At 44.0% G+C, this 16,624-nt stretch overlaps 1 protein-coding gene across 1 annotated transcript in view; it reads right to left on the bottom strand.

Annotated features, from left to right (window-relative positions):
• The window catches only part of gpd2 (glycerol-3-phosphate dehydrogenase 2 (mitochondrial)), an 86,185-nt gene that overhangs the window by 64,419 nt on the left and 5,142 nt on the right, over window positions 1-16,624 (bottom strand). Inside the window, exon 3 of the mRNA XM_055638085.1 lies at window positions 3,383-3,492. Within this exon, the coding sequence (XP_055494060.1) occupies window positions 3,383-3,484 (102 nt within the window). The 5' untranslated portion in view covers window positions 3,485-3,492. The remainder of the gene's footprint in view (window positions 1-3,382; window positions 3,493-16,624) is intronic.

The raw sequence follows: 16,624 nt of genomic DNA, 5'->3' as shown, positions 1-16,624 counted from the left end.
GACCCATTGAGTCTGTGCGGACCAGCGATCACCCTGTATACTAATACTATCCTCCCCATAAGGAACATTTTACTGAATGCTATTAGCCTTCAAATCTGTACGCCTTTGGAGTGTGGGAGGAAACCGGAGCACTCGGGGAAAATCCACAGGGAGAACGTACAAACTCCATTTAGACAGCCCGTTTGTCAGAATCGAACCCTGGTCTCTGGCGAGCTCTACCGCTGTGCCACCATGCCTCCCTACATTAGTATTATCAGCGTGGACTGTGGACTGAGGGGTCTGCTTCATGCTCTATCTCTTAAAAAAATTTGATTATGGGTAAATTTGATTTGGGGTAATTTTCAACAAAGGTTCAAATTAATTGCTGAGCGGGCGAAAGAAGGGAATGAGAAGAATCCGAGATTGAGAGAGGAGCTGTTCAAATATTTATTGTTTGATGTGATTAGTTTGTACAGCTGGTAATGGTGATCTGAGTTTTAATTAACTGCTGATGAGTGATAAATACTCACTAATGTGAGGCCTTTTCTTTATATTAACCTACTTGCAATTCACACCATTCTGTTCTTCTCTGGCCTTTTTCCAATTTTCAACACTGTAAGACTATAAGATCATACAACATAGGAGCCATTCGGCCCATCGAATCAGCTCCACCATTCAATCATGACTGATATATTTTCCGTCTCAACCCCATTCTCCTGTCTTCTCCCTATAACCTTTGATGCCCTTATTAATCAAGAACCTATCAATCTTCGCTGTAAAAATACCCAATGACTTGGCCTCCACAGCGCCTGTGGCAATGAATTCTTTATGAAGCCTCAAAGCCTGATCATCCCAATTGTTATAAACCAAAGCATCCTGGAAACAAAGGAGATTTCAGAGAGTGGTGGACACCACTGGTCCATCATGGGTACTGAGCTCCCCACCATCGAAGAGATGTACAAGAAACATTGCCTCAAAAAGGCAGCCAGCATCATCAAGGACCCTTGCCACCCTGTCCACGCTCTCATTTCACTCCTACCATGCGTAAGAAAGTACAGGAGCCTGAGAACTGTGACCTCCAAGTTCAAGAATATCTTCTTCCCAACAACCATCAGGCTATTGAACACTCCACACTAACAATAGACAATAGGTGCAGGAGTTGGCCATTCGGTCCTTCGAGCCAGCCCCGCCATTCACTGTGATCATGGCTGATCATCTACATTCAGTACCCCGTTCCTGCCTTCTCACACCGACTCCACTATCTTTAAGAGCTCTATCTAACTCTCTCTTGAGTCTAACTTCAGCTATGAATATAGGCTGTCTTTGGTTGCACTGAGGATTTTGGGCATCTTTTGCACTAGTATTTAAGGGTTATTAATCTATTGAATTTTTGTTTATTATATGTTATTTATGTGTATTTTGTTTATAGACTGGTTATGCTGTTGCAAAGAAGAATGTTATCGTTCTGTTTGTCGGTACACATGACAATTAAACTCTCTTGATTCTTAGACGCAAAGCGCTGGAGTAACTCAGCGGGTCAGGCAGCATCTCTGGAGAACATGGATAGGCGACGTTTCAGTTCGACACCTTTCTGAAGTCTGAACAAAATATCACCTATCCATGTTCTCCCGAGATGCTGCCAGACCCGCTGTGTTACTCCAGCACTTTGTGTCCTTTTAGTTATTGTAAACCAGCATCTGCAGTTCTTTGTTTCCACATTTAGGATCTGGACTGATTGTAGTAGTGAGGGAGAAAGTTGGAAAAGACAGGTGGAGGTAGGACAAAGCCAGTACTTTGTGTCCTTTTTTGTAATCTGGCATCTGCAGTTCCTTTTTTCTCCTCTTGATTCTCGACTCTCTTGACTTGAATAATTCACCAGTTCCCATAATAAGTGGTTTGATGTGATCACATTTTCACCATGTCATGTCATAAGAGCAGAATTAGACCATTCGGCCCATCTACTCTACTCCGCCATTCAATCGAGGCTGACCTATCTTTCCTTCTCAACCCCAGTCTCCTGCCATAACCTTTGACACCCTTACTAATCGAGAACCTAATAATCTCCATTTTTAAATACCCATTGCCTTACCCCCACCGCTGGCTGTGGCAATAAATTCCACAGATTCACCAACCTCTAACTAAGGGAGTTCCTTTCGATCTCCTTTCTAAAACTACGTCCTTTCATTATGAGGCTGTACCCTCCAATCCTGCTCTCTCCCACTACTGGAAATATCCTCTCCAAATCCATTCTATCTTAGCCTTTCATAGCCACTAGTTTTCAATGAGATCTCCCCTCATCCTTCTAAACAAAGCCAATTAACCAACAAATCTGTACGTCTTTGGAGTGTGGGAGGAAACCAGAGCATCCGGAGAAAACCCGAGAGAATGTACGAACTCCATACATGCAGCACCCATGGTCAGGATCGAACCCAGGTCTCTGGCGTTGTAAACTATACCTCTGCACCACCGTCCCGCCTACTCATGTATATTTCCTCACAAACATTCCATGCATACATCTCAACTCAATCCTGCCTGTACTGGCCCCGACTCACAACAAGCTTGCACTGCCTGGATCAGTCCCGGAGGCTCTCTATTACAAATAACCTGCTCAACCTGCGTAATCATACTTGGACAAGAAGCAACGTGAAAACATACCAGGCCTCACACTGCCCAAGTGGCAGAATCAGACACAGGAAAAGCTGGCCTCTTCAATTTTCAGAGTAACACAGTACGGAAACAGGCCCTTCAGCCCAACTTGCCCATGCCGACCAAGATGCCCCATCTACGCTAGGCCCACCTGCCCGTTTTTGTCCCATATCAATCTAAACCTTACCTGTCCATGTACCTGTCGAAATGTCTTTTAAATACTGTTGTTATAGTACCTGTCTCAACTACTCTCTCTGGCAGCTCATTCCATAAACCCACCACCCTCTGTATGAAAAAAGTTGCCCCTCAGGTTCCAATTAAATCTTTCCCCTCTCACCTTAAACCGATATCCTCTGGTTCTTGATTCCTTTACTCTGGGTAAAAGATTCTGCATTCACCCTATGTATTCCCCTCATGATTTTGTACACCTCCATAAGGTCACCCCTCATCCTCCTGTGCTCCAGGGCATAAAGTCTTTGTCTGCTCAACCCCTCCCTATAGTCGAATCAGTCTGAAGAAGGGTCTCGACCTGAGACGTCACCCATTCCTTCTCTCCAGAGATCCTGCCTGTCCTGCTGAGTTACTCCAGCATTTTGTGTCTATCCACCCACGCCCTTGAGCCTTGGCAACATCCTTGTAAATCTCCTCAGCACTCTTTCCAGCTTAACGGCATCCTTCCTAAAGCACGGTGAGCAAAACTGAATACATGTTTTTTACATGCTTATATTTTTTCACTGAAGTATGAAATAAAGCTTACCTTCTTTGCCCTGTAGTCTATTATCTGAGAAAGACCTAAAACTGTTGTCAGCGTACTACCCCCGAGAAGAAATGCTCCTCCAACAATCTTTTGAAATGCCATCGTGTTTTCTGAAATACAAAATCACAAGTTTCACTCAAACTCTTTTACGGACAATATTTTTGTTACAGAAGTGGCAGATGAAGACAAAGTAGCAAAGTGTGGAGTCAAAGGGACTTTGGAGCGCTGGTGCAAGATTCCCAGAACGTTAATTTGCAAGTTGCATCGGTAGTAGGGAGTAGGAATGTTAATTTGGAAGTTGCATCTAGTACCAGAGGCCATTGCCACAGATGGCTGTGGAAGCCAAGTCATTGGATATATTTAATGAGAAACATTTCTGCAAAGTACAGAGAAGATTTACAAGTAAGTTGCCAGGATTCGAGGGCTTGAACTATTGGGAGAGGTTGATCAGGTTAGGACTGGCGTGCAGGAGGATGTGGGGTGATGTTATTGAAGTGTAAAGAATCACGAGGGGGGATAGGGTAAATGCAGTCTTTTAGCCAGAGTAGGGGAATCAAGAACCAGAGTAAATAGGTTTAAGGTGAAAAGAGAAAGATTTAATGGATAAACTAAAGATGGCTGCAATAGAGGCCTGGCAGAGCATCACCAGAGATGAAACCCAGCAACTGGTGATGTCCATGAATCTCAGACTTCAAGCAGTCATTGCATGCAAAGGATATGCAACACAATACTAAACATGACTACTTTCAGTTACATGACATTGCTGTGTCCCAAACATTATGGTGCCCTGAAATTTGGGGAACACAGCTGTAATTTCTACATGGTGAAACCAAAATATATAAAAATGGCCTTTATTAAAATCTGACAATGTGCACTTTAACCACATGTGATTTTTTTATATTACAAATCTCAAATTATGGAGAACAGAGGCAAATAAATAAATTATGGGTCTTTGTCCCAAACATTATGGAGGGTACTGTATATTTATGCAATTACATTGACTTGTGATATTTGTAAAGTTGCATTTTAAGGACTAGGGCACTATGTATGTTTAATGCACTTCTATATCATGCTTAAAATACCTTTACTAACCATAGATTCTTGAAGTGTAATAAGCTTAAAATATAATTAATTGTCGTATCCATCATAATTTACATAGCCGAATGCAAAATATAAAAAGACTAAAATAACAATAAAGCACTCTCCAATTCATGTTTCATGAATTAGGCCATTCGGCCCCATCAAGTCTACTCCACCATTCAATCATGGCTGATCTATCTTTCCCTCTCAACCCCATTCTCCTGCCTTCTCCTCATAACCCCTGACACTCTTACTAATCAAGAATATGTCAATCTTATCCTTACAAAATATTAATTGAATTGGTCTCCACAGTCATCTGTGGCAAGGAATTCCACAGATTCACAACCCTGACTAGAGCAATTCCTCATCTCCAAGAAACAAAACAAAACTGCTTCTACTACATTCATTAGAACTTAAATTCCTCAAGCTTGTCCCTAAAATGGCGGCACAGTGGCGCAGCGGTAGGGTTTGATCCTGACCTCGGGTGCTGACTGTGTGGAGTTTGCACGTTCCCCCTGTGACCGCGTGGGTTTCCTCCGGGTACTCCGCATTCGTCCCACATCTCCAAAGAAGTGCGAGTTTGAAGGTTAATTGGCCTCTGTAAATTATCCCTAGTGTGTATGGAGTGGATGCGAAATTGAGATAACATAGAACTAGTGTGAACGGGTGATTGATGGTCGGTGTGGACATGTGTCTCTAGCTCTGTGAGGCAGCAGCTCAGCCGCTGCGCCGCTGTAGAGTAGTTCCTATATTAAAGTTGTGATATAAATGTAGCTGGTGATCATCTTAGTAGCAAAGGCATTGCTTTCAACAGATTAAATTAATCAAAGAGTCATACAGCATGGAAAAAGGCTCTTCGGCCCAACTCATCCAAGATGCCCCAACTAAGCGAGTCCCATTTGCCCATGTTTGGCCCATCTCCTTCTAAACCTTGCCTGTCCATGTACCTGTCCAAATGTCATTTAATTGCTGTTATAGTACCTGCCTCAACTGACCCGCTGAGTTACTCCAGCATTTTGTGTCTATCTCCCCTGGTAACTCGTTTCATTTACCCACCACCTTCTGAGTGAAAAGCGTGGCTGTTCTATAGACATAACTTTCACAACAACAGTAGGAACAGTAAGCAGATCTCTTAAACATAACTTTCATTTCAATAAGTATTTAACCTAACCAGCTGTTATGACAAGCTTTAGAGATTTGACAGATTCTTGATTAGTTATGGGGAGAAGGCAGGAGAATGGGGTTGAGAGGGAAATAGAGCAGCCATGATTGAATGGCGGAGTAGACTCGATTGGCTGAATGCTCTAATTCCGCTCCGAGAAGTTATGGACTTATGAAGACCCTTTCCATTTAGTAACTAACTCTTTACTTCACATACAACAGCTTAATTCAAATGATGGCATACATGGTCTCTGATACGTTGCTATCTATGTGAAATATATTTAGAATACTTTGAAGTGATTAATATTGCATTATCCCCCGTGTAAAAAAAGAGTGAACATATTAGGTGCACCATAAAAGGATGAGCTCTTTAAACATAACCTATGCTGTTAAATAGAAATTTCCCTCATCATTCTATGTACATAATTTTATGTACAACTATATAAATATTCTACACTTTACTGATTTCTTACATTCTTCACTGATTAAAAAGATAGCCTCAGTGGTGAATTGGTATCATTATAAATGAAATTATAACAGTCGGACTATGAAAAAGTGTTGAGAAAGGCAATAATACAGTGAATCAATGATAATCGTGTTTTAAATTACGCAAGAATTTTAATTTGCCTGGTGATTAAGATCATCTGGGAATTCCATAATTAAAGAAATCAGTGTGCATAATTGGTTGTTTATTGAACTAAACCTAAAATTTCACGCAAATAAACGTCAGGCGATAATCATTGGTAAGTTTTGTGCATTTAACTCACAAGGGAAAGGTCTCAATTAACTTTAAGTGAAACAAGTGCAGCAAAACTCATTTTGCAAAGTGAGGAAAAATACCAATTGCTGTTTGCATGCACGCAAATGGACACAAACTCTCAGTGCATGCTTGTTTTCACAGAGTAAATGCATTGACATATTCCCCCAGAGGCAACCAGCTATGAGATCTAAGGTAGTCATCTTCTTCTGCTTCATGTTTTCAGCTGAAGTAACCGGTCAAGAAAGAACAGAAATCCTAGTTGAGTCAATGCAAACCCTCCCATCTCCACCTCCTGCAACATATTAAGGTACTGGAATGATCCGCCTAGGCGACTATGGGAATGGATCTGCTGGCTCCGGCCAGGCCAGAGTTCCAGAGCCGCAGGGGCCAAATTCAACCCGCAGATCGGCATAGTAGTCCAGATGAATGAATGAATACGTTTATTGGCCAAGTATTCACATACAAGGAATTCGCCTTGGTGCTCCGCCCGCAAGTGACAACATGACATACAGTGACAGTTAGGAATAACACATAAAACAAATAATAAAACACTATCGATTAAACATGTGAATTAAATAAAATACCAGAGCATAAGGAGATTTTTAGTTGAGATCAGCTGCCTCACCCGGCATAGGTGCCACATTTTCGAGGGGGCCATCATGGCGGTAGGGGGGGGGGGGGGGGGGAAACTTCAAGTGTGCTCTTGTAATATTGTCCGGATTAAAGGAGGTGGCAGACCACCAATTGTCAGAAAATCAGTGGTGGACCTGTCCAATGCAATTATGGATTGTCATGCAGACGAATTGCTGAAGATGCAAACAAATTGAGGAAACATAACTTTATTCCTTTTGGAATATAGAACAGGACAGGAACAGTCCACAGTGTCTGTGCCGAACATGATGCCAAGATAAACTAATTTTTTGAGCATGCACACGATCCATATCCCTCCATCCCTGGAGTATGCAATGGTCTATCTAAAAGCCTTTTAAACGCCATTGTGGTATCTGCCTCCACCACCAACCCTGGCAGCGTGTTCCAGGCACCAACCCCCCCACCCCCCCACTCCCCCCTGTAAGAAAATTGTCCCTCTCATTTATAGCTGTGAGTTCTAGTCATCAACATTTTACAAGAACAAAGAATGACTCAAATAATGAACAAGGTAGAACTTCCATTTTGAGGGCAATCCAAACTTTGGGCAGAAACTTTCAAGAGAGAGTTAGATTTAATTCTTAGGGCTAAAGGATTCAAGGGATATGGGGGAAAAGCAGGAACGGGGTACTGATTTTAGATGATCAGCTGTGATCATATTGAATGGTGGTGCTGGCTCGAAGAGCTGAGTGGCGTACTCCTGAACCTATTTTTTCTCTGTTTCTAAATTATCTTTGAGAGTTGCTCTCATTTTCCAAAATGAGTTTACAACTCCGTTTACAAATTCATTTGCATGACCACAAACCATCTTCTTTGAATCAGTGCAATCAGGCAGATTAATTGAATGCAGTTATTTATTTCTGATTGCTTTAAAAATATGCCTTGTTTAAGAATTTTAAACTAATGCAATGTTATTAATGTAACTGAAAATAAATTTAGATTTTAGAGAAACAGTGCGGAAACAGGACCTTCAGCCCACTGAATCCACGCAGACCGGAAATCACCCCGCACAGTAACGCTATCCTACACACTCGGGACAATTTTATCAAAGCCAATTACCTACAAACCTGTACGTGTGTGGGAGGAAACCAGAGCACCCAGAGAAACCCCCAATTTTTTTTAAATACTCTTCTTCTTAGGCAGATTTTTGGGATCAGGGATGGCTTGCTTTACATAGAACATAGAACATCACAACACAGGAACAGGTCCTTCAGCCCACATTGTCTGTGTCGTAAAGCTAATCTCCTCTGCCTGCATATCTCTCCATTCCTCTCCATATCTAAGTGCCTATCCCAAAACTTCTTATATGCCACTGTTGTGACTGCTTCCACTCCCACCCCCGGCAGCATGTTCCAGGCACCCACCTAGGGTGCAATAGGATTCTTAGAAATTACTCATTCGAATCGAGCAATCATTGTGAGTAACCATTTAACAAAGCAAGGAAACCATACTCAGTTGGGACAGGTATAATGACAACATACGAGGCGGCACGGTGGCACAGCTGCTGCCTTACAACGCCAGAGACCCGTGTTCAGTCCTGACTATGGCTGCTGTCTGTACGGAATTTGGGCAGGACTATAAAACACCGGATGCCTGGACGCGAGTCAGTCACTCTGCAAGATCACGAGGGAGAGGCCACGACGGTCATTCTAAGCTGTGAATCAACTGAACTGTGAGTCTGCAATGTACTTGCAATAAATGATTTGTTAGCCCTTAATGACAATGCCATGAGTTGTTTGGCCTGCTGCCCAGCCTGTGCTTGAAAGTGCAGTGCTTAATTGGAAATGAAATGAAATGGCAATGCCATGAGTTGCTTGGCCTGCTGCCCTGCCTGTGCTTGAAACTGCAATACCTTATTAGGTCCGACTGTGTTTGGAAGGAATAAATGCTTTACAAGGTCCAACTGTGTTTGGAAGGAATAAATGCTTTATTAGGTCCAACTGTGTTTGGAAGGAAATGCTCTATTAGGTCCGACTGTGTTTAGTCCAAAAGTCCCGCTCATTTCGTGACTTGCACTTAGTGGACAGGTAGCGTTGATTGCGTAATTTCGGGCGAGCGCAGAGGTCGCGCTGATTGCGTAATTTCCGGTAAGTGCAAGAGGTCACGCTGATTGCGGAAGTGCCGCTGACTGCGGAAGCCCCAAAGTGGAGAGGCCGCGCTCAGCGTGCGAGTAGATTCAAGAAAGTTTACTGTCATATATATGGTGTGTGAGCCAGTGTGTGTGAGTGTGTATGTGAGTGTATGAGTGTATGTGTGTGTGAGTGTGTGTGTGTGTGTATTGGAATTGATGGAGTGAGTGTATAAGTGTGTGTGAGTGTGAGTGTGAGTGTGTGTGTGTGTGTGTGTGTGTGTGTGTGTGTGTGTGTGTGTGTGTGTGTGTGTGTGTGTGTGTGTGTATTGGAATTGATGGAGTGAGTGTATGTGAGGTGGAGGGTGTGTGTGCGTGTGTGTGTGTGTTGGAATTGGTGAAGAGGCGATTCCTTTAAAGTGAGAGGGGCAAAGTTTACAGGAGACGCACGGGGTATGGACATGCAGGGAATGGAGCGATAGAGGCATATGGAGTTGTTTAGAAACATAGAGTCAATGGTTCATTGTTACATGTACCTCGCAATTGTGAAATTATTTTTGCCTACAGTTCAGTAAAACCTTACTATACACGCCCAATCATACTTAAGTACAAAAGTGTAAGAATAGCAGTTGACCCTGATATTAAACCGAAGAGACAGACACACAGGGAGACACACACACACACACACACACAGACACATGCAGAGAGACACACACAGAGAGACAGACACACACACAGAGCCACATGCGCAGAGACAGACACGCGCAGAGACGCGCAGAGAGACGCGCAGAGAGACGCGCAGAGAGACACGCAGAGACACACGCAGAGACACACGCAGAGACACACGCAGAGACACACGCAGAGACACACGCACACACACACACCCACACGCACACGCACACGCACACGCACACGCACACGCACACACACAGAGACACAGATGCTGGTAAGCACCAGTGCTGGAAGTAATCCTGTTACACAACTACTCTTTCTCCATACCCGTGATGAACAAAGAGGAGAAGCTTCCCCACACGCCGACACTGACCAAGCATTCACACTCGACAAGCTTGAGAGGTGAAAAGCCAGAACGATTTGCGTGTTAACACTAAACTCTCAGTGCAAGCCCAATTCAAAGCCTTGACGTGTCTGCAGAACAGATCCAAGCTGACAGTTGACTCAAGTCAAGCAAGGTTCCTCCAGGGAGCCCCACTCAGCTTTTTGGAGATGTCAGATCAAAATCGTTTTGCACTGAAGTGATATCTGTAATGCAAACTGATGCAATAAAAGAAAACTAAACACAAATGAGTTCTGGCTAACATGGTTGGATCCACGTATGTGATTTTTAGCCGCAATCCTGGACTGCATGCTAGTTTGAGTTTAGTTTATTGTCTCGTGGATCGAGTGAAAAGCTTTTGCTGTGTGCTAACCAGTCAGGAGAAAGACAATACATGGTTACAATCAAGCCGTCCACAGTGTGCAGGTACAGGATAAAGAGAAGATAGACACAAAAAGCTGGAGTAAATTCAGCGGGACAGGCAGCATCCCTGGAGAGAAGGAATGGGTGACGTTCGGGTCGAGACCGTTCTTCAGTCTAAACCAGCATCTGCAGTTCTTACCTCCACAGGATAAAGGGAATAAGGAGGATGATATTGAAGTCAACGAAGGTAAAAACAGTGGCTTCAAATCATCCTCAAGATAACAGTAAAACTGCACAAAGATGCCACTGACTTTAAGCTCAAAGCATATTTAATTTGTTCATGGAATATGACCTTGCTTAAAGATTCATATTTTATTACAGATTTCACATCGTTTTCCCACTCAGTCCACTGGTTAGTGATTTTAGAATTAAAAATGAAATATTTATACATGACATATAATATTTTTTTAGGACAAATTTCTTCCCCACCCTTGTCTCGAACCCTTGGAATATACAGCTTTGATTTTTAGATATATCAGCAGAGATTGACTGATCACAAGGTGTTTTTGACTGGTGTAGATTAATTGATACTGTCCCCTGATTTAGTCTTGTACAACAAGCCCTGTTGCTACCACCTAACCTCTCCCCCCCCCTCCCCTCCTCCCCCCTCACCCCCAGCAATTAGAGTCATAGAGTGATACAATGTGGCAGCAGGCCCTTCAGCCCAACTTGCCCACAACGGCCAAAATGTCCCAACTACACTCGTCCCACCTGCCTGCGTTTGGTCCATATCCCTCTAAACCTGTCCTCTCCATGTACCTGCCTAACTTTCTTAAACATTGGGATAGTCCCAGCCTCAACTAACTCTTCTGGCAGCTTGTTCCATACACCCACCACCCTTTGTGTGAAAAAGTTACCCCTCAGATTCTTATTAAATCTTTTCCCCTTCACCTTGAACCTATGTCCTCTGGTCCTCGATTCACCTACTCTGGGCAAGAGACTCTGGGCAAGAGACTATCCGATCTATTCCTCTCATGATTCCTCTCTATAAGATCATCCCTCATCCTACTGCGCTCCAACGAATAGAGACTCATCCTACTCAACCTCTCCCTATAGCTCAGACCCTCTAGTCCTGACAACATCCTCGTAAATCTTCTCTGAACCCTTTCAAGCTTGACAATATCTTTCCTATAACATGGTGCCCAGAACTGAACACAATATCCTAAATGCGGCCTCACCAACGTCTTATGCAACTGCAACATGACCTCCCATTAAGGAGCTATGTGTAGATGTGTAGAACTCCAGATGTTGGTTTATACCAAGGTGCTAGAGTAACTCAGTGGGTCAGGCAGCATCCCTGGAGAAAAAGGAAAGGTGACGTTTCGGGTGGGGACCTTCCCTCTGACCTAGATATCAAGCCATCTTGATATCTTTCCAAATTAACCTGTAAAATGGTTCAACAAAAATGTGTGCTTGAGTAATCCACGTTGATTGGTTTAGATTTGATTAGCAAGGGTGTCAGGGGTTATGGAGAAAAGGCACGAGAATGGGGTTGAGAAGGAAAGATAGATCAACCATGATCGAATGGGGGAGTAGACTTGATGGGCTTAATTCTGCTCCTACAACATGAAATATAGTTCAATTCCCCTGTAATCCTTGCCCCACGACACAGTGATTCATTTCCATCTGGCTCGAAGCTTAAAATCAGAGTACGTTTCCACCCCCTTCTTCAGACGGGTTCCAATCCGAAACGTCACCCATCCTTTTTCTCCAGGGGTGCTGCCTGACCCGCTGAGTTACTCCAGAATGTTGTATCTAACAGAGGAAATATTACAGGTTCCCTCAGTTTTCCCGATATCTCTATTTTGCCCCATCCACCACAATATTTAGTTTCATTTTGTTTAGGGATACAGCGTGGAAACAGGCCCCTTGGGATAACGAGTCCACACCGACCAATTGTTCAAGGGAAAATAGACTACTCAAAGTCAAGAGTGTTTAATTGTCATGTGTACCGACAACAGAACAATGAAATCCTTATTGGCAGCAGAATAACAAGCCTGTAAACACAGTAGACATAGAGCTGCACGATGGCGCAGCGGTAGAACTGCTGCCTTATAGCGCCAGAGACCCGAGTTCGATCCGGACTACGGGAACTGTCTGTACAGAGTTTGTACATTCATCCTGTGACCGTGTGGGCTCCCCCCAGATGCACCGGTTTCTTCCCACACACCAAAGACGTAGAGATCTGTAGGCTAATTGGCTTCAGTAAACATTGTAAATTGTCCCTAGCGTGTAGTACAGTGCCAGTATACAGGGATCGTGGGGCGGCGCGGACTTGGTGGGCTGAAGGGCCTGTTTCCGCGCTGTATCTCTAAGAAAAGATAGATAATATGTTTTGTTTAGTTTAGAGATACAGCATGGAAACAGGACCTTCAGCCCACCGAGTCCAATCAGCCGTACAATAGTTCTATCCTACAGCTTTAGGGACAATTTGCAGAAGCCATTTTAACCTTCAAGTATTTGGAATGTGGGAGGAAACCGGAGCACCTGGAGAAAACCTACGCAGTCACAGGGAGAACGTACAAACACCTTCTTCAGGGTATCGACCCAAAACCTACTATATTTCTCCAGAGATGGTGCCTGACCCGTTAAGTTTGTCCAGCACTTTGTGTCTATTTTGTAAACAAGCACCTGCAGTTCCTTGCGTCTCACTCACAAGAGCTTATTTATTCCTTGTTCTCACTTACATGGAACAGTACAGCACAGGAACGGCCCCTTCAGACCACAATGTCTGTGGTGAACATGGTGCCAAGTTAAACTAAATCTCCTCTGCTTGTACATGATCCATATCCCTCCACTCCCTGCATATTTGATTAGCACAGGTGTCAGAGCTTTTGGGGAGAAGGCAGGAGAATGGGGTTAAGAGGGGAAGATAGATCAGCAATGATTGAATGGCGGAGTGGACTTGATTGGCCGAATGGCCTAATTCTACTCCTATCACTTATGACATATCCATGTGCCCATCTAGAAGCCTCTTAAATAATGTACCAGGATAGAATCCCAAATGGCATGCAGAAATGTTCACATTCCTCCTTTCTGCAGGAGCAGTACGGAGAAATGCGAGGAACTGAATTGAAAAGGCAGATAGGTGTAAGCATGAAAAAGCTGCAAGATGATAATTAATTGTTGGAACCAAAGTAGACAATTCAACGCTGGGGCTCACACAGTGCAGAATGTATTTTCTTTAGGAAGACAGAAGGTGGAAGAGTATAAAATTATGGGAGGCATAGATAGGGTAGACAGTCAGAACTTTTTGCCCCATAGTGGAAAAGTTATGGTGGCCATAACTTTAAGGTGAGAAAGGGGGATGTGCAGGGCAAGATTATTTCTACACATAGGGTGTTTGGATGCCTGGAACTCATTGCCAGGGGTGGTGGGGGAGATAGATACGATAGTGGTGTTTAAGATATTAGCAGGCATATGGATATGCAGGGAATGGAGGGATATGGATCCCGTTCAGTCAGAGGAGATTAGTTTAAGTTGGCATCATGTTCGACATGGACATTATGGGCTTGATTTGGTGCTGTGCTGGTCTATGTTCTATGTTTAGTGTTTTTAAATCACTGGTTCAATGTGTGTGCCTCATAGTAATGAGAAGTAGTGATTGAGTTTAGATTTTAGTTTCGAGGTACAGCAGGGAAACAGGCCCTTCTACACACTCAGTCCACACCATCCATTGATCACCTGTTCACACTAGTTCTACGTTATCCCACTTTCTCACTCCTTACACTCTATGGCCAATTTTTGTTACAGACGTCAATTAACCTACAAAGCCACACGTCATTGGGATGTGTGTGGAGACCAGAGCACCCACAGGAAAAATGTGCAAATTCCACACAGACAGCACTCAAGGTCAGGATCAAACATGGGTCCCTGGTGCTGTGAGGCAGTAGTCCTTCTAGCTGCGCCACTGTACCGCCCATAGTTCCAAAACCAACCTCTGTAGTACTTGCTCCTTTAGTTTAGTTTATTGTTACGTGTACCGAGGTACAGTGAAAATCTTTCCTTTGCATGCAATCCAGTCAAAAATGTACCCGATTACAATCAAGCCATCCACAGTGTACAATCAAGCCACATTCAAGTATAATAGGTTAGGCGAAGGGGAAGATACGGAGTGCAGAAATCTGATATTATAATGGGCACAACAGTGGCGCAGCGGTAGAGTTGCTGTCTTACAACGGCGGAGACCCTGGTACGATCCAGACCATGGGTGCTGTCTGTAGGGAGTTTTACATTCTCCCCGTGACCTGCTTGGGTTTTCTCCGAGATCTTCGGTTTCCTCGCACACTCCAAAGACGTATTGGTATGTAGGTTCATTGGCTTGGTATAAGTGCAAGTGTAAATTGTCCTTAATGTGTGTAGAATAGTGTTAGTGTGCAGGGATCGCTGGTCGGTGCGGACTCGGTGGGCCGAAGGGCCGGTTTCCTCCGCACTGTATCTCTAAAACTAAAACTGAGCTCCACACCCTCCCAAAGGCTCATGTGGCTGAACATGTTCAGTGCGTAACAATCCTCACTCAGTGACATAATCCGCTCGGGAACACCCTTCAGGCTGTTCTTTCTGGCAGATTGCCGCAACTAATTGTAGAGTGCTCTCTCTCTCGAGTTCAACGAGGCTACGGGTTCTCACCACATAGTGGGCGTGAGGCCATGAAGAAGTCTGCAATAACAAGGAACTGCAGATGCTGGTTTATACGAAAGATAGACACAAAGTGCTGGAGTAACTCAACAGGGCAGCACTGTGGCGCTCCAGTAGTGTTGCTGCCTCACACTGCCAGAGACCCGGGTTCGGTCCGGACTATGGGTGCTGTCTGCACGGAGTTTGTACGCTCTACCTGTGACTATGTAAGTTTTCTCCGGGTGCTCCGATTGCATCCCATACACCAAAGATGTACAGCTTTGTAGGTTAATTGGCTTTGTAAATTGTAAAATTGCCCCCACTGGGTAGGATAGTGTTAGTGTACGGGGTGATCGCTGGTCGACACGGACTCGGTGGGCCGAAGGGCCTGTTTCCGCGCTGTATCTCTAAAGTCTACCAGTCAGACATTCACGCGTATTTTTTTGGTATTGCCTTTCGTTATAGTAGATGATCACAGCAGTTACATTCAGGAGCCTGAAAAGTTTCCTTCTGGAAAACTTTGAGGATGTAACAAGTATAATGGTTAAGGGAGAGCCAGTGGATGTGGTGTATCTGAACTTTCAAAAAGCCTTTGACAAGGTCCCACACAAGAGATTAGTGTGCAGAATTAGAGCACATGGTATTGCGGTTAGGGTACTGACATGGATAAAGAACTGGTTGGCAGACAGGAAGCAAAGAGTAGGAATTAACTGGTCCTTTTCAGAATGGCAGGCAGTGACGAGTGGGATGACGCAAGGCTCAGTGCTGGGACCCCAGTTGTTTACAATATATATTACCGATTTAGACGAGGGAATTAAATGTAACATGTCCAAGTTTGCGGATGACACAAAGCTGGGTGGCAGTGTGAGCTGCGATGAGGATGCTATGAGGCTGCAGGGTGACTTGTATAAGTTGGGTGAGTGGGCAGATGCATGGCAGATGTAGTATAATGTAAATAAATGTAAGGTTATCCACTTTGGTGTCAAGGACAAGGCAGCAGATTATTATCTGAATGGTGTCAGATTAGGAAAAGGGGAGGTGCAACGAGACCCGGGTGCCTTTGTATATCAGTCACTGAAAGTAAGCATGCAGATACAGCAGGCAGTGAAGAAAGCTAAAGGCATGTTGGCCTTCGTAGCGAGAGGATTAGAGTATAGGATCAAGGAGATCATACTGCAGTGGTACAGAGCCCTGGTGAGACCACACCAGGAGTATTGTGTGCAGTTTTGGTCTCCTAATTTGAGGAAGGACATTCTTGTTAGTGAGGGAGTACAGCGTAGGTTCACCAGGTTAATTCCCGGAATGGTGGGACTGACATATTCTGAAAGAATGGGTCGACTTGGTTTAGAATGAGAGGGAATCTTATAGAAACATATACAATTCTTAAGGGATTGGACAGGCTAGATATAGGAAAAATGTTTCCGATGTTGG

Source organism: Leucoraja erinacea, chromosome 7 (assembly GCF_028641065.1).
Source record: "Leucoraja erinacea ecotype New England chromosome 7, Leri_hhj_1, whole genome shotgun sequence".
NCBI lineage: Eukaryota > Metazoa > Chordata > Chondrichthyes > Rajiformes > Rajidae > Leucoraja > Leucoraja erinaceus.
The sequence above is the reverse complement of the archived record's forward strand: the minus strand, read 5'-3'. Positions and strand labels throughout refer to the sequence as shown.